This window comes from Eleutherodactylus coqui, chromosome 8, assembly GCF_035609145.1.
Source record: "Eleutherodactylus coqui strain aEleCoq1 chromosome 8, aEleCoq1.hap1, whole genome shotgun sequence".
In the NCBI taxonomy this organism is placed as follows: Eukaryota; Metazoa; Chordata; class Amphibia; order Anura; family Eleutherodactylidae; genus Eleutherodactylus; species Eleutherodactylus coqui.
In genome coordinates, this window is record NC_089844.1 from 56,541,551 (window position 1) to 56,559,097 (window position 17,547).

The 17,547-nt window shown below is 45.7% G+C and overlaps 1 protein-coding gene across 5 annotated transcripts in view; it reads left to right on the forward strand.

The window, feature by feature from the left end:
- ITGB2 (integrin subunit beta 2) overlaps positions 1-13,417 on the forward strand; it is a 116,391-nt gene extending 102,974 nt beyond the window's left edge. For all 5 annotated transcript variants that reach the window (XM_066575656.1, XM_066575653.1, XM_066575654.1 and 2 more), the window contains exons 12-16: positions 280-524; positions 3,067-3,277; positions 4,084-4,292; positions 6,856-7,022; positions 10,273-13,417. In XM_066575656.1, coding sequence (XP_066431753.1) covers positions 280-524; positions 3,067-3,277; positions 4,084-4,292; positions 6,856-7,022; positions 10,273-10,338 — 898 coding nt within the window. In that variant the 3' untranslated portion in view covers positions 10,339-13,417. The remainder of the gene's footprint in view (positions 1-279; positions 525-3,066; positions 3,278-4,083; positions 4,293-6,855; positions 7,023-10,272) is intronic.
- The last annotated feature ends 4,130 nt before the right edge of the window (positions 13,418-17,547 follow it).

Here is a 17,547-nt window from a genome sequence, read left to right on the forward strand (position 1 = left end):
AGATCATCAATAAGTGATCGACCAGGGTCCGCCTCTTGGGAACCCGGCTAATTAGCTGCGCGGGTGCATGCTGTCAGTGCCAGGATATACCGGCTCGGAGCGGTGACCCTGGTACATCCCGGACCCGACAGCATGCACCCACTCAGCATATCGGCCATGTTTTTGAGTGATCATCAGTTATTGATTACCTATTCTGAGGATAGACCATCAATAATGTTTGTGCCTGGAAAACCCCTATAATGTAATGTATTCAATATTTCCAATTTCTCTTCTCCACAGCTGTAATCCCGGTCACCTTGGAAAGAACTGTGAGTGTATAGCAGGAAGTAGAACAAGCCAAGAGCTGGATCAGAACTGTAAAAGAGAGAATACATCGGTAGCGTGCTCCGGAGCCGGGGAATGTATATGTGGACAATGTATCTGTCACCTAAGTGATGACCCTGAGAAAAAAATATTCGGCACGTTTTGTCAGTGTGACAACTGGAACTGTGAAATGTTCAATGGTAAAGTGTGCGCAGGAGAAGGTGAGCGCTAGTGTGTAGTAATCGCGCTCGCTAAGCATGTGCTGCCACCCAGTGGCATGTCAGGGAATCTACTCACTCTTCATATTCATCTGAATCAAATTAGGAAATGCCAACAGAAGTTTAAAGGGGTTGTCTCGCGAAATCAAGTGGGGTTATACACTTCTGTATGGCCATATTAATGCACTTTGTAATATACATCGTGCATTAAATATGAGCCATACAGAAGTTATTCACTTACCTGCTCCGTTGCTAGCGTCCTCGTCTCCATGGTTCCGTCTAAATTCGCTGGCGGCTTGCTTTTTTAGACGCGCTTGCGCAGTCCGCTCTTCTGCTCTGAGCATGAGCCGCTTCAGTGTGCTCGCCGCTACAGCTCTTCTGCGCATGCGCAGATGAGCTGTATCCTCACGGGAGCATGCTGGAGCGGCCATTCTGCTACCATCCTCTCTTAGAGGAAGGTGCAGAGCCGCCCAGCTGCCCAGCAGAGCCGCCCAGCCGCCCAGCCCAGCCGCCCAGGTAAGTGATGGGTGACGGACTGACGGGGGTGACGTGTGACGGACTACCGCTGGGCCCCGGAGCCTACCGCTGGGCCCCGAAGCCTACCGCTGGGGAGCCGGGGCGTAGCGCTGGGGAGCCGGGGCTAGCGCAGGGGAGACGGGGCCTAGCGCGGGGGAGCCGGGGCCTAGCGCCGGTTACCTGCTGCCTGGCGGTGGGTGACTGGTCAGCTGCGTTCAATCCCGGGGTCCGGTCGGCGGCTGCGGGGCGTCTGGTTGTCAGGGAGACACAGCTGGTAGCGTCTCGGGAGCGCGCACGTCGAGCTACAGCAAGCGACGGGAAAAGAGCCGGCGGCCATCTTGGGGAAACTTTTTATAAGTTGCTAAAACGCTGGAACTGTAAGTACAAACCAGCTAGAAAAGTCATTTACAGGGGGGGCTTAGTAATGTATGCTTAATTAGGGGGACTGGGCAAAAAAAAAAATTCACTGCTTCCTCGAGACAACCCCTTTAACTTGAAGCTCTTGACCACCGATGCAGCAGTTCTAATACTGATGTCTATTTATGTGGCAGTGGGACCCGAAGGCACGGGTGCGGCAACGACCTCTGTACCCCTTAGGGTGCATTCACATGTTGCTGGAGATGTTTTCGCAGATTTTGTTATAGATCTGCAGCAGATTTTTACACTTCCAATTTGAATTTAATTTACGGGGAGAAATGTGCTGCAGATCCACAACGAAATCTGCGCCAAAATCCACATTAAATCAGTGATGTATGAACGCCCCCTTATTACTACACCCTGGAGCCAAGTACTGACCCCTCCCTCTCCATTGACGGAACTTCTGTAAACCACTGGATTATAAAATATGGCGCTTTACCAGCTCTTCTTCACATTTTATACTGAAAGGCTGATTCGGATCTCTCCAATACAGGTGTAAGCGAATCTGCGTGCACCTGAGCGCTGCGTTTTTGCGAGCATCAGCGTATTTTACTGTCTTTTTTTTATGCCCACAGGGTATATTCATTTGAGTGCGGCAAACGAGACGCGCTGATGATTAGTTCCAGATGTGTTCTTCTTCCAGCAGAATTATGCAGTGTTGTGTCCTTGCATATTGTGCGCACATCCCCCCCCCCCTCATCCAACCAATTGACTTCTACGCAAATACGCAGGGAAATCGAGAATGTTTTATTTTTTATTTTTTGCACGAAATAAACACACAAAATAGGGAAATGCGAACTAACTAGAGATGAGCGAGCACGCTCGTTTAAGGCTGATGCTCGAGCGAGCATCGGCCTTTTCGAGTAACTGATTACTCGTCTGAGCACCATACGGGGGGGGGGGGGGGGGTAGTGGTGGGGGGGAGAGAGAGATATTTCTCCCTCTTTCTACCCCCGCTCCCCACCACCGCCCCCCGCATGGTGCTTGGACGAGTAATCAGTTACTCGAAAAGGCCGATGCTCGCTCATCTCTTCTTGAAATGAATGGGTTCTATTCTCTGCATATTGTGCACCAAAATACCCCATTTGAAGCCGGCCTAAAGCCGGCTTCTTCACAGAAAGAGAAACGCTTGCCACAGCAGAGCATATTTGCCCATGAACGAGGTTTAATGAGATAGTCGCGCGCGTATCAGCACATAGTATTGTACTTTTAGTGCACGCAGGGCCTGTTCACATGCGCGTGCGGCACACCCCTTCCGTGATTTAAAAGGCTATTTAGCCTAATGAAGTCCACATGTGTTCTATTTCCTGCTGAATTGCACCATATTCTTTTTTTTTTTTTTTTTCACGACCGAAATGCGTGCGCAAAAAATGAAAATGTGAAGTAAACTATTGAAATCAATGGGTGCTATTCTCTCTGCATTGCCTGTGCATATATGTGTGCAGCCGGCCGCAGCATGTCCATTCATGCTGCAGATTTCTGCTGCGGTTTTCAACCCTTCAAGTGCAAAAGGGATGTCCGTGCGCGGTCCGATACATGCAGACGGACTGAAAAAAAGTTGCACCTGAGTTTCATGTTTCTGTAGCCTCACCTGTTACTTGTTATCTTCCAGGAAAGTGTAACTGTGGCATCTGTACTTGTAACTCCGGCTTTGATGGGACAGCATGTCAGTGCAAAAGATCTACAGAAGGGTGTATAGATAACGGAAGCATATGCAGCGGCCGCGGCGAATGTGAATGCAATAAATGCAAATGCAGAGGAGGCTATTTGGAACCATTTTGCAAGACTTGTCCTGGATGCCCCTCCCACTGTCCGCGCTTTGGGTAAGTGAATACCATTACTGCCGTACAGATTTGCGTCTGATCCGTGAAATTAACAAATTGAGGATCTTTGTTTCTGTTTAACAATGCTGTGCAGCCTTTATAGACTATATTCATACAGCGTCAGATTCCTCCATGCAGATTCTGCCTGTAAGGCCACCTTCAAACGAAGCATCACCTATAATGGAATATCCGCGGTAATTACACTGTACCACATCACTGACCAAGGAAGCGGCATCCCACGGGCGTATGCGCAAAAACGGGCACGACTTAATTGTGCTGTGAACATCGTGATATTGCATGTTTTATTGTACTTTTTTGTGCTGACAGGCTAATTTCCTATGGGTGCGGGACACACCTGTTCCCCCCAATTTAAAAGGCTATGTAGCCTAATTAGTTCCAGATGTGTTCTTTTTCCCATAAAATTGGGGCCTTTGGTGCACAAATCCGAACTAAAATAGAGCATGCTGCATTTTTTTCCCACGCTACTGAAATGCATGCGCGAAAATGAGAATGAACCTATTGAAATCAATGCGTTCTATCGTCTGAGTATTGCGCGCACAAATACATTGTGGGAAGCCGCCCTAAAACCGCGGATTTCTGCAGTGTTAAAATCAGCCAGCACTTGCCTGCCTATACAGACTCCGATCCAGCATCATATGAACCCCTCATGCCCAGGATGTCAATGTACGCCCTGGGGCATATAAAGGTTGGCATTGCTAAGGACACCCGGTGTAACTATACCTATCTACATGAAGTTGTTATTTTCAGTATCAAATGTCTAAAAAGTTTGGCTTTCCTACCCACAGGCCCTGTGTTGAATGTCACATAAAGCAAGGAGGGCAGAATTCTGGGAACTGCACACATATCTGTTCCGGAGCGAGAGTCAGAGAAGTGGAGCAGGAGATGGGGCCGTCGGCCTGCAGGGAGAAGGATTCTGACAACTGTTGGATGCAGTATTTGATATATGAGGAGGATGGCATAGATAACTTCTCCATAAGATATACCCTAAAAAGAGGTAACTGTTACTATAATCTATACAAGGGTACAACCTGAATGTAACAGAGAATTACAGAACTAGGTATTCCCTCCCATTGTGTTGTAAATGCTTTGCTGTTTCTGCCACCCCCAATGTTTTGCCCACCTATCTCTGCGCACCAAACCATTTATTACGGAATCAGTAGCAGTCACACCCGGATGTCACCCTGCTGTTTCCAGAATGGGGCTTCACATGGGCTCAGGGTGCAGAGGGTCAGCTTAGGCCCCCCTGCTGCACCTCCAATCTGAAGATTAAAAATATGATCTGATACTTAATACATATATACTGTAGCAGAACCAAGGTTGCTACATAGATACGGTACCAGAATCATGCTTACTATTTAGATACACTACCAGAACCAAACGTAGTGTATTGCTAATGTAACACAATCGAGCTTGTTACATAAATATGAAAACAGAACCAAGCTTGCTACATAGATATGTTAACAGAAGCAAGCTTACAGCATAGATACTGTTCCAGAACAGAGCTTACAACACAGATATGGGGCCAAAACCAAGCTTACTACCAAGGTACAGTCCAAAAACTGAGCTCAATGCAGATACAGATGTAGCAGCGCTAACGCATGCTGCATCAGTGCTACTTAATGAGTAGTGCTGATCCGCGACACGGCGCAGCTACACTAATAGCGTAGCAAGCCGCTGTTCAAAGTGACTGGCGATGTTAGGCAGTTAGCATTACGCAGCTTAAAGGCAATGGGCAGTCTGCACTACAGATGTAGAGTGCCATCCTTCAAGGATGATGATGCTACATCTTTACTTCCAAAGTGGTGGAAAAAAGTGTATTTCTTGGAAATTGCATGCTGTTCTCCTAGTTGTGTCATATTCATCAAAAAGCATGCATTGTGTTGTTATAGACTGTGTAGCTGCATTACAGCAACACCACGTGAGGCAGATCCACAGCATATCTTCAGAAAATCTGCAGCATAAATTGACCACAGGCCAATTTATGATGCGGATTGGTCCCTGTTAATGGTTGAGATGTCTTAAAATCCCATCCACATTGCTTGGACTGTGAATTGCTAAGGATTCTCTGCACATCATTCTGCAGAAAATCTGCAACATGAACCTTACATGTAAAAGTACCCTGAAAGTTACAAACTAAAGCCCAATGTCCATGGGCAAATTTGATTTGTGAAATCCACGCAGGAACCTGCGCGGGAGATCCGCAAATCAAGCCAACCATAGGGAAGCGTGGGCCTCTGCAAATGGATTAAAAACATGTGGATTTGATTTGTGGACCTTTTGATTCGGAAAACAAATCGCAGTATGCCCGATTTTTCTGCGGATCTCGCACGCATGGCTTCTATTGAGGTCAATGGAAGCAGTCCAATCCGCGGCGCACCCGCAGCTGATACTGCTGATGTGCCACAGATCTGCAGGAAAGCAGGAGATTTAAAAAAAAAGAGACTGTACTGCGCATGTCCAACGGCGTGTCATGAGGAACATGTGCAATACAGTGAACCCAGAAGTGAAGGGATCCGCACGGACACTGCTAACAGGGAAATCAGGTGAGCAGGGCTCACTGACCGTGGGCACAGAATCCACACATGCCATGGACATGAGGCCTATGGCTATGGTCACACGGGACGCAAATGCTGCACAACATCCACATGAAAAAATCCCAGCATTCACAGTGATAGTCATGTGGATGAGATTAAAATCTTCTCATTCATATGGTGCAGAAAAATTCCATGTTGGATTGATGTAAACTGTGGATTTAAAAAAGGCAGCACGTCCATTGTTTGCTGTGGATTTTAGTGCAGAATTGACTCTTTTGCAATGCAATGGGTAAAATCCATGGATTTGGCCTCTGTAGATTCGCTACTGAAAATCCACAGCAAACATGGCTCATATAAACGTAACCTAAGCAAACACCTACAGCATCTTAATGGCTAACCACACGCCTGCATTTTGACTGTACGGAAGAATGTCCTGGTAGCATAGTGCCAGCGTCACTTAAAAATGGAGCTTCGCTCCCTGCTGAACTGCACACATGGGTTTCTCCATTCCGCCACTGCTCTGGTCTTTGACCCCTGCGCTCTACTGGCGCCCGCAACATATTATTTAAAATGTGCTGCCTACTTAGTGTGGCAAGGGGGGCTTGCAGGCCCCCCTGGCTAAGGCACCAGGTCACAAGTGCGACCACTGTGAACCCCTATAGCTACACCACTGTTTCACATCCTGCTTTAGCTTGATTGATCCCCATTTATAGTTTTACCCAGTTTCATGTGAATGGGAATAGTGCCTGCAACTCCAATGTGGGCCACTGATGAATGTATGAAGCGATCTGCTTCCAGCAACTCCACGCGCTAGAGTACTGTCCCGATGCATAACTGATCGGCAGGGGTCCTGGATAAGAGACCCCCACTGATTGATAAGTTAACTTGAGGATAGGCCATCAATAGGTCAAAGGTGGACAGCCCTTTTAAAACTTTTTTCCGATCACTCTCGAATTCTGCTTGAGAAATGTTCTCTAGCAACCCATCCAATAACCTACAGTCCTTTTTTTATTCTGTTCCCAGAATGCCCTGAAGCACCCAATGTCTTTGCAATTGTGGGAGGTACCATTGGAGGGGTCATTCTCATCGGACTGATTTTACTTATGATTTGGAAACTTGTCACGGAATTTAAAGATCGAAAAGAATACCAGCGCTTTGAGAAGGAAAGGCAGCAAGTCAAGTGGGACAAGGTAACATAAGAAATCTCCCAAATGTACCCAATAACCATAGATCAAGAATGGAAAGGGGTGTATAATGTACCTCTCAGTATGGATACATAGAGGCTGCCTGCTTTTTGGGAGAGGACGGCTGTTTCCTACCATGTGTTTGCTGGTTGAAATGGTGTGATGTGACAGTGCTACAGATCGCATGTATGTGAAGCCCATGCTTTCCTATGGGTTCCTTCACAATAGTGATGTTTTGTAGGCTGCTACATTGCAAGAAAAAAAATCGCGGCATGCAGAATATTGCTGAATATTGTCGAAATTTGTGATGTTTTGTAGCCCAAGTTTCCCCATGGAGCTTTCCTCTGTGTTGTTTTGCAACTTTTACAGTAGGAAATCCTACTGTTTCCCCTAAAATAAGCACTAGCTACAATAAAAAAAAAAACAGCACAATACATCACCCAACAGGCACTGTCCGTTCCGCCACACGTCTCCTCTGCAGCTCTGGCACACTTGCTTGTAGTTTTCACCCGGCACTTCCTGGTCAGAGGTTCAAAAACACTGCCTCCAGGAAGTGCTGGCTCTGATTTGTTCTCAAGTGCCGTGGCTCAGCCAATCAGAGCCAGCGATTCCTGGAGGCGGGGTTTTTTAACCTCTGACCGGGAAGCGCTGGGTGAAAACTACAAGCAAGTGAGTCAGAGCTGCAGAGAGTACATGTGGCAGAGCTGGACAGCACCTGTTAGGTGATGTATTGTTTTTTTTTTTAATGAAGCCAGGGCTTATCTTCAGGGTAGCACTTATATCTCAAGCCCTACTGAAAATCCCAGGAAAAGATTGCTACAAAGTCACGCAACATTGTAGCGACACAAAAGCACAATATCGCCGCAAGAAAACACAGTGACATCACACAGATGCAATATCACAGTGGTTTTCTTGCGGCGATATTGCTGTCACCCGTGTGAAAGAGGCCTAAGACACAACTCGTCCAAACCTGATGATCTTGTTAAAATCTGCCAGCAATCTAATGTAGAGGGACTCCCAACAGTGTATAGATTTCAAAATGGCTGATCTTTTGTTGCCATTGCAGAAAAGCCAATGCCAAAAGGATCTGGCAGCAGCTTATTCACCCGTCCTCACTAAAACAAACATGCATGCAGTGATTTGACTTTATGAGACATTATGAGTCAGTAAGCACATCAGAAGGGTTGTTTATTCAGGGATTATTCCTTAAATGGAGAAAATTGACTTCTACCTCATTAGGGTTTTTTTTCTTTCCTCTGGATCAACATTGGGGGTAATAAGCTGAACTAGATAGACATATGTCTTCTTTCGGCTTAACCTACTATGTTACTATGTATGTTCATGTATGGACCCAATTAAAAGGGTTTAGCAAAGTTTAAAAGTAATTCCCTATCTACAAGGGTCACCTGTACCTGTGAATGAATGAAGCAACAGTCAAGCATGTGCGCTGCCACTCCATTCATTTCAGTGGGATTGCTGGATATAGTAGAGTTCAAACGCTTGGATATCTCTGGCAGTCCCATTGAAATGAATTGGCAGTGTGGATGCTTGACTGCAGCTCCATTTTTGGGGGGACTTTCGGGATTACAATTTCCGTGATTGGTGAGGGTCCCAGCAGTTGGACCCCTACTGATCAGAAGGTCATTCCCTATCCTGGAGATAGGGAATAACTTTCAAACTTGGCAAAACCCCTTTAAGCACTTAAAGAGTACCTGCACTTTCACAGTTTTTGGATTTTTGACTTCTTGATATCAACTACAGGATAGATGAAAAAAATATCTGATCGCTAGGGGGCTCCACTGCTGGGACCCAGACCTATCATTCCAACTCCAGTCCCGAACCCCTTTTCCTCCTCACTGCACAACCCCAGTGAGAAGAAGTTTGAGAGAAATTTTACACAAGATGAAATTGCACTGCAGGATGCAGCCAAATTGGCAGGTGCAGAATTGCACACCAAAGTCTGCAGCTCTAAGGCCCCCTGTCCACGGACGTGATTTACCGCTGGCGAATCACGCTGTCTGAAGCTTTTCATAGCGCTGCTATGGAAAGCGCCGTACCCCTGTCCACGAGCGGATCATCATTGCGATTCTCCGCTCATGGCCTGCAATTCGCAGCATGCTGTGAATTGCAGCGATTCTCCGCGGTCAACCTCTCTGTCAGATTGGCTCACTGCGGAGATCCATCTATGGTTCCTGCTCCTGGGCGGCGGCTCCCGTGGTGGAGATCCGCCGCAGGATACTGCAACACCCGTGGACTGGGGGCCTAACTGTGGATTTTATGCAGAATTGCAGGCAGGTTTTAAGCCATTTTCAATTCCTCATCAAAATCCGCAGGTAGTCTGGATATTGGTGAGGGATTCAGCACCTTCTCGTGGTGCGTCCTACTCCGTCCTGTGTAAACTGTCCCTGAATGGAGCAATTTATCACTTGTGCGTTTAGGTGAAAAGTGTCCTGGTTGGAAAAACCCCTTTAACAGTTTTAGGGCACATTCAGACGACCGTATATCGTCCAGGTATTCACGCTGGCCGATATACGGCGTCTCTCTCTGCAGGGGGAGGAGGCTGGAAGAGTCGGGAGCAGTGCTCTGACCTCCCGCCCCCTCTGCACTATTTGCAATGAGAGGAGGCCGGATGGGGCGGGACTAAGTTCCAGGAATTAACTCCACCCCGTTCCGCCTCTCCTAATTGAAAATAGTGTAGGGGGGTGGAGAGGAGGCAGAGAGGGGGTGGGAGCTCAGTGCACTGCTCCTGGCTCTTTCAGCCTCCTCCCCCTGCAGAGAGGTACACCGTATATCGGCTGGGCGTGAAAGCCTGGCCGATATACGGTCATCTGAATGCACCCTCAAGGACAGGAATCACGACATTGATTTTAAGACCGGATTCACACAACCGTATGTGATTTCAATGTGTTCGTTCACAAGTGTGTATTTCCCGTGCACATTTCCGTTGCGCAGCATGTTCTGTTTTCCAGCTCACCCGTGCAGGGAAATATAACATATGAAACTAATTAGGCTAATTATCCACTTCAATATACTGGACCGTGGCTGCGAAATTGTCTGCGCACGCAACTACGCACAATCTATGCGCGCAAAAACCACAGTGAAAAATGTAATTGCGTGTGCAAACACAAAACGCCTGATGCGCAAATATGCGTACGCTTGTGTAAATCCGGCCTGGGTGTGAATTCCTTGAGACTGTATGATATATTGTGCCAGTGTCATACCACATTAATTATTTTGCTCTGTTCTCTTTATTTAGACTGTCAATCCTATTTTCACCACTGCCACCACCACTGTGAAGAATCCGAACTTTGATGGAGAATGATTCTGTATCTAACCAGATGCAAGAGGATGATTTGTAGCATTTTGGCTTAAAAAATGTATATATATTTTTTTTTTATTTGCTCTTAGTGAATGTTTATTTTTTAACACCATGTAGCTGTTCGTTTTAACATTCTATGCCAAGTATTCTGTGTATAGGTGTTGGATGTCCATGTTTTTATTACAAAGCTCCAAATCCCCTGCATAGAGATAGGGGGAAAGCTATAAATGGCGTGCGCCAGTATTGTGGTGGGAAAAAGTCACATTTTTTGTGCAAGCTGAACTTGCAAATATTTGCGACTTTTTTCCCCTTTTCCATCACTCTCACCACTTTTTTGAAAAATGTGCCTCCCCCCTCCGGCGGCAGCAGATCTGCTTGTGGCCTGACAGATTCACCATGACTTACATTGGAAATTAGGAGAAATTCTACTGGAAATCTACAGCGGTTCAGCACAGCTAACATTTTTAACTGGCACAGATTTCCGTTTGTGGTCACAGACAACCCAAGATCTGCCAGACTAGACTATGCTATTGTGTCCTCTAAAAAAGAAGGAAACAAAGGAAAACCAGGTCTGAGGAGGCCAAAATAAGCCCTCTTGATCTCAGTCTACCGCTTCAGAGACATCGGTTCCATTCTGGCTTCTGTTGGAATACCAGTGTCACGGGAGAGGACCCCTTTAAAATATAACCTTTATTAAATGCAATTTAAAAACTTTAAATATGTTTTTTTAGGACGAGTAGTAAAAGACAAGCAAACATGTATCAAGTGAGGCTGGTGCAAGAAAGTTGCATCACCCACATGCATATACACTAGTGGTAGGCTATGTTCTATCTTGGGCACCTACAATAAAGGTGCTGACAGTAGCCTACAGAACTCTCCCCTTGCACCTATGTAATAATGACTACGGTGCCAGTGTGAACTTGTTTCTGGCAGCGTAAAAGAGGTGATCAATATATATGTCTCCACCTCTCTAAAAGTGCAAAGTCGTGAGTAACCACCCTGCCGGGAAAAAACGGCAAAGTGGGAGGATATTACTCAGCAATCGTATATAGAGACTGCACGACTCGTCATAGCTGTGAGGTGTTGCAATGCTTAAATAGGGGCATTAGAGGTCTGGTAGATAACCCCCTTTGTATAGGAATATTCAGGACTGGGTATACCGACAAAAGTGTGGGGTCAGCATATAACACGACCTAAAGCGGTTTAACCTCTAGTCTGAGAAGCCAACTCCAAATGGAGATAAGGAAAAAGTTCGAGTGGCAAATCAAATTCTGGTTCAAACTCAACATGGATGATGGGTTCAGCGAGTTGGACCAGCAAGTCGGTTCGCTAAAGGGTTCAGATTTGGTTACAAAATGTAATTCATATTCAGATCTCGGTTTGGTTCGTGGTTCTACGTGTTTCGTTGCGAGAGCGGCTCATCAGGAACCCATGAAAAAAATAGAGCCTTTGGAAAGTTTTACAAACGGCTCAAAAGGATGATATTTGGAGCACTGGCTGTCTAAAAATGAAAAGCGACACTTGTGAGCCTCCAGAACAACTATAAAAAAGGAGAGTAGTATGGAGGAGCTGAAATAAAGTAAAGCACTCAAAAATAAGAGTGTTACAAGAATACTCAAATTAGTAGCTTAGAATACTCTCCACTATGCTGTCCCTGTCTGACTGGGTGCAAAACTGGGTAGTTGAAGCTCAGATATCTAAAGCCCAGTGAACAATCTCGCCAAGGCTAGGAAAAATTCCCTATCCTCCAAGAAAAATAGTAGCCTTTCCAGTCTACCACTAAGGCTGGAGACTATATCTGTTTCCTTGTTTGTTATTTTTCTTGGGGGATGGGGAATTTTTTTTAGATGGGAATGACGCTGGTCAGGTGAGGCCACTACAGGCCGCTGGGAACCCGGAAGACAGGGAGCGCTGACCCAGGGAATTTCTGTTCACTTTATGAGAGGATCATATATTTTTTTATTTGTTATGTCATTACTTTTTGTTAGTGTTGCAAAACACCTTAAAAAAGGCAAAGATGTTCACTAAACTCAGTCTTCTACTGCGTAAAAATGACTGTATAATAGGCATGAAGTATGTGCGCTATATTATCACCATTATAGATAGATATGATATACGTAGACTATGTTTATAGATCACCTTGTATAAATTAATAATTTTATAAAATGCCATATTCTGCCGGCTTCTGTTGTTAAAAAAATGCCTAGCTAAAAAGAATTATTTAGGGAGATACACGTAGCGCATTTTGGTGCTTTTTTTTTTTTTAAAGCCACTTCAGTGGACTTCTCTGCACCCCTCACCTGATTGCCTGTCACACTCTGGATGCTTCCTATATACACTGCACTCACTTCCATGGAGTGTAACATCCTTTCCGATGCTTATCAGGCACCATCTTGATTTTTATATTTTTCCATGACTCTTCCTATATGCTGTGCTAGCAATCCAATAACACATCCGCACATTATCACATGACAAGCTAAAGACAGTACCATCTCTGCCTAATGGGAGGACACAGTGTAATTATCACTACCCTCTATATTCACCTAAATAAGCAAAAGACCATAAGTATACAGTCAGGAAGGATGAACTGCCATCTTTTGCATTATACTGTAACTGTGTGACAGGAGCTTCTGATCATCAGTAACTGTGATAGGAGTTTCCCTCATGTAACTTCTTGAGGGAGCACAAAGCCAAGTAATTCTCAGGCGGTCACAATGAGATCACATGGAGAGAAGGATTCCAGGAATGTTCAGCAAGAAATGACTAACTAAATAATGTAATAGTAGCCGACTTACATATACTGGGGACTAATTACATAATGAATGAAAATACATTTTCAGTGCAGTGGCCCTTTCAACCAGCAATAGATGCTAATAGAAGAAAAAGTACAACCTCCGGCTGTTTGAGCACAGGGAACGCCATATAAAAGGTCTAGAATTTGTCCTGGTTCTACAATACTCAATGAGAAATGGAGAGGGACCAAGAAACTGCCATCTCCTTGAAATCAGATTCTGAGAATAAGTCGTGAATAGAGATGAGCGAGCATACTCGATAAGGCAAACTACTTGAGCGAGTATTGCCTTATTCGAGTACCTGCCCGCTCGTCTCTAAAGATTCGGCTGCCGGCAGGGGGCGGGGAGCCGCGGGGAGGAACGGAGGGGAGATCTCTCTCTCCCTCTCTCCACCCCCGCTCCCCCCTGCTCACCGCCGCAACTCACCTGTCACCCGCGGGCAACTGAATCTTTAGAGACGAGCGGGGAGATACTCGGCTAAGGCACTACTCGCTCGAGTAGTTTGCCTTATCGAGTATGCTCGCTCATCTCTAGTTGTGAACCTTAAGTCATGTGAGCGGACATGTTAATGTTCTATTTTTGCTAATGAATGAGGAATGCCGCAGATCGCCCACGCGGGTGATGATCACGGATTCCACAATCCAAATCCGTTCATGTGCAGCCGGCCTAAGGGATGGTCCTATCAAACAATGGGCCAATATGTACATAGGAGATAAAGCCTTTACACGTCCCAGCTATGATCGCTCCTACGCTTTCACCCAGGATCGGTCAGACAGTGGAGGCGGAGCGGACAAGGGATCATTGCAGCCACCCGCCTCCATTCACAGTAAACAGGCAGTCGTTCATAGATGAATGACTGCCTGTTTGTACAGGCCGATCGTCGTTTGATTTTTATGCCTGCAGGATCTGAGCGACTAACGAATTATTGCTCGTCCTTCAGATGGTGCAGGCATTTATAATGAATGACTATTGTTCAGATTCCTGCGATAATCAGAATGATAATCGTTGAGTGTAAAAGGGCCCATAGGAGATTGTGGGAAAATCTAGTTTAGATGCGGGTGGTGGTATCAAAATTGTGCGTTTTTTTTAGAGGTTTCACTGTATTTAGGTGTTGCATGAGACAACACAAATAATTCCCTTATGGCAGCGATGCTGCAATTTTAGGCCGGCGTCACATTAGTGTATTTGCACGCGCAGAGTTAGGACGCCTTCAGACGAAAATATATCGGCCGGGTTCTGATATACGGCGTCCCTGTCTGCACTGAGCTCCCTCCCCCTCTCCGCTCTTCGGCACTATTTGCAATGGGTGGAGGCAGGATGGGGGCGGAGCCAAGTTCCAGAACTTATCTCCGCCCCTCCCATTGCAAATAGTGGCGAGGGGCGGAAAGGGGGCAGGAGCTCAGTGCACTGCTCCCGACTCCTCCATCCTCCTCCCCCTGCAGAGAGGGACGCCGTATATCGGCACCCGGCCAATGTATGGTCGTCTGAAGACACCCTCAATGTGCGCAAAACGCAAAGCATAGAACTCATTGATTTCAGTTGGTTCGTTCAGCAGTGTACTTTCACAATTTCCTGCGAGTTTTGGTTTCACCAAAAAAAAAAAACCCACTGCATTCTCTATTTTCCTGTGCATTTGTGCACCAAAAGTCCCCATAGAAGTCAATAGGGATGTAGAAACGTGCGTGCAGTACCCTAGGAGATGAATGAAACGCTGCGAAATTCCACAGGACAAAGAACACATCCGTAACTCATTAGACTAATTAACTATTTCAACTGGTAAATATTTATTTGCCACGGCAAATATGCCGATGCGCAAGCAAAAATGCATTATTCGTTCTGTAAATACGCAGCACTCATGTTGGGGGGCCTTAGAATATTTTAGGAATTAAGCGGCAACGTTTTTTTTTTTATATATTGATTAAGTATTGAGTTTCTAACACGCAGATCCTTCCTGGGATAAGTAGTAGTAACTGCTGTTATACATGTTCTGTGCAGCTTTAAATCTCCTATTAAATAGTTCATATTGTTACAATGTTTCTGAATGATCTCCATTGTATTTCCCTGCAAAGTCATTTCCATCTTATAGTGCAGTACCGTGTATCACTATATCATACTCTACAAAATTACTAAGTGCCGAGACATGAGGTGGTTGTTTTTAAATAAACTTTATACAAAACTTAAGACACTCTTTATGCTTCCTTAACACGCAGTCAAATTTATGAAATTGTTTAAAAGGGGAAAAAAATGTACTTGTTGCCCATAGCAACCAATCGCAACGCAGCCTTCATTCTTCAAGAGTGGAATATGAAATGAAAGCCGCACTGTGATTGGTTGCCATGAGCAATTAGGCCAGTTATATAAATTAAGTGCTTCCATTGATTGCAATGGGCACTTAAATTAAGCAGGTAATATGTTATTTTCATTTGCAAATGCGCAGGAAAATAGAGTCATTTTTTTGCAGGAATCAAATGCGTACGTAAAATACACTTATGCGAATGAACCCATTGATATCAGTGGGTTCTATTCACTGCATATTGCATGCACAAAACGTTGCGCGAATGCGTTCATGTGACACAGGCCTTAAAGAAATGAAAGTAGCTACAGGGAATGTATGGCTCCTGTGGCTTCCATGCCATCACTGCGATCAGCGATTGGCTGCAGAAAACATGTGGATGTATGGCAAGTCATCACTGCAGGAAAATGGAAAGCTTGGTTGGGTCTACCAGATCATCACCGCTGGGGATTTAACAGGTGGATAATGTGTGGGTTGTTCTTCCATAACAAGTCCTTTATTTCTATATGTATTTATTACAATTGAGCATCACCATCTGGGTCGTCCTGGTCCACTGCAGTACCATTGGACCCTCTGGGGGCAGCAGAATACAACTTCCTTTGGAGCTGATTTTGGAACCCTTCACTTGTCACTAATTTCTATTTCATAAGAGTTGATTCACAAATGACCAATTACACCTCATTGAAGACATGTCCTGTGGGATTTAAAGGAAACCTCTCAGGAGATACACTATGACAAAACAACGGGTAGCATCAAATACCAACAGGCTCCGTTAGAAATATAGGTAGAGACCTAGCCTTGACATAAGAGGAACCACCCAGATGACTATTCTTCCTGTTCGTGGCTTGCTTTTAAATTGTGTGGTTTTGGGATAACTGAGGTGGCAACACATGGGGAACCCCAATTTTCACGCTTAAGCCCTCCTAGCAAGATACTGGCTTTTCTGCAGGATCCACAGGCCATTAAACACACAGATAGTCCTAGTTGTGTGGCTGCTGATGGTGTACTAGACCGAGGCGCAGTACCTGCAGGTCTGAGTAGGTGCGTAGTGGAGATACTGGCTTGAGTCAGGGCTGGCAACACAAGTGCATAAATGAGGTCCAGGCTGTAGGTTTGGGCAGATAGCAGACAAAGTAGAGGCCAAACTCAAGGAGTACAAAAGTTAGGAGAGTCAAAAGAAGCATGGGTCAAAACCAGGAACACACAAATTGGGGCTTTGTCACAACAGTAGGAGACCAAATGCTTACGCATCAGCCCTAGTGGGTGGATGTCTTATCTAGAAGGTGCAGGAAAGTGATTTGAGGGGGACATGTTTAGAAAACTCGCTGGCCCTTTAAGAGAAGGGGTGGGAGTGCATGCAAGCCCTACGATCTAAGACCTGGAAGCAAACAGAAGAATGAGAGTGGTATGACAGCGGCGCCTTACTGCAGCGTCCGCAACCGGTGGGCAGGATCGGCAGCGGCAGCGTGCTGTGTCAATGTGTTTTCTCTGAAACAATGCAAAATGATATCCCCACTGATTGGACATTTATGGAGTATCCTAAGGAGAGATCATCAATAAGAAAGTCCTGAAAACCCCCTTAAAGAACACCGTGGATGTTTTTTTCTTTCTCATTGTTGTGTGGGCATAAGACACCAGGTAGTCTAATTTACAAGATGTGAGGCCGGCTTCACACTGGCGATAGGCTTCCCTGCTATGTGAGAGTGAGTGAAAATGCATGATGATGAAACCAATGATTTTCAATGGTTTCATTCTCATTTGCGATATCTTCACTGAACCCTCGCAGCGTTAGGAAAAATCTGCGCTATCGCCCATTGTTTTCAATGGTGCCGGCGGCACCCCAGCCCCACTGAAAGCATAGGGAGTACATCGCACTCCCCTGACACAGCTGTGACACCTGTAACAGCTATGGCAGGGGATTCCTTCATTGATGATGTCCTGCGACGTTTTGGTCTTCCAGGACCTGACGCAAGGATCTGCGCATTCGTGCCAGATGTCATACGTCACGCGCACAAGGCCGGGTGGCCTGGGTAATTTAAAATCTCCCTGCTCCCGGCTAGTAAAAGTAGCCAAGAGCAGGGAGATGTCACTGGGAACCGCTGTCCTGTGTAACGGAGATCATGTAAA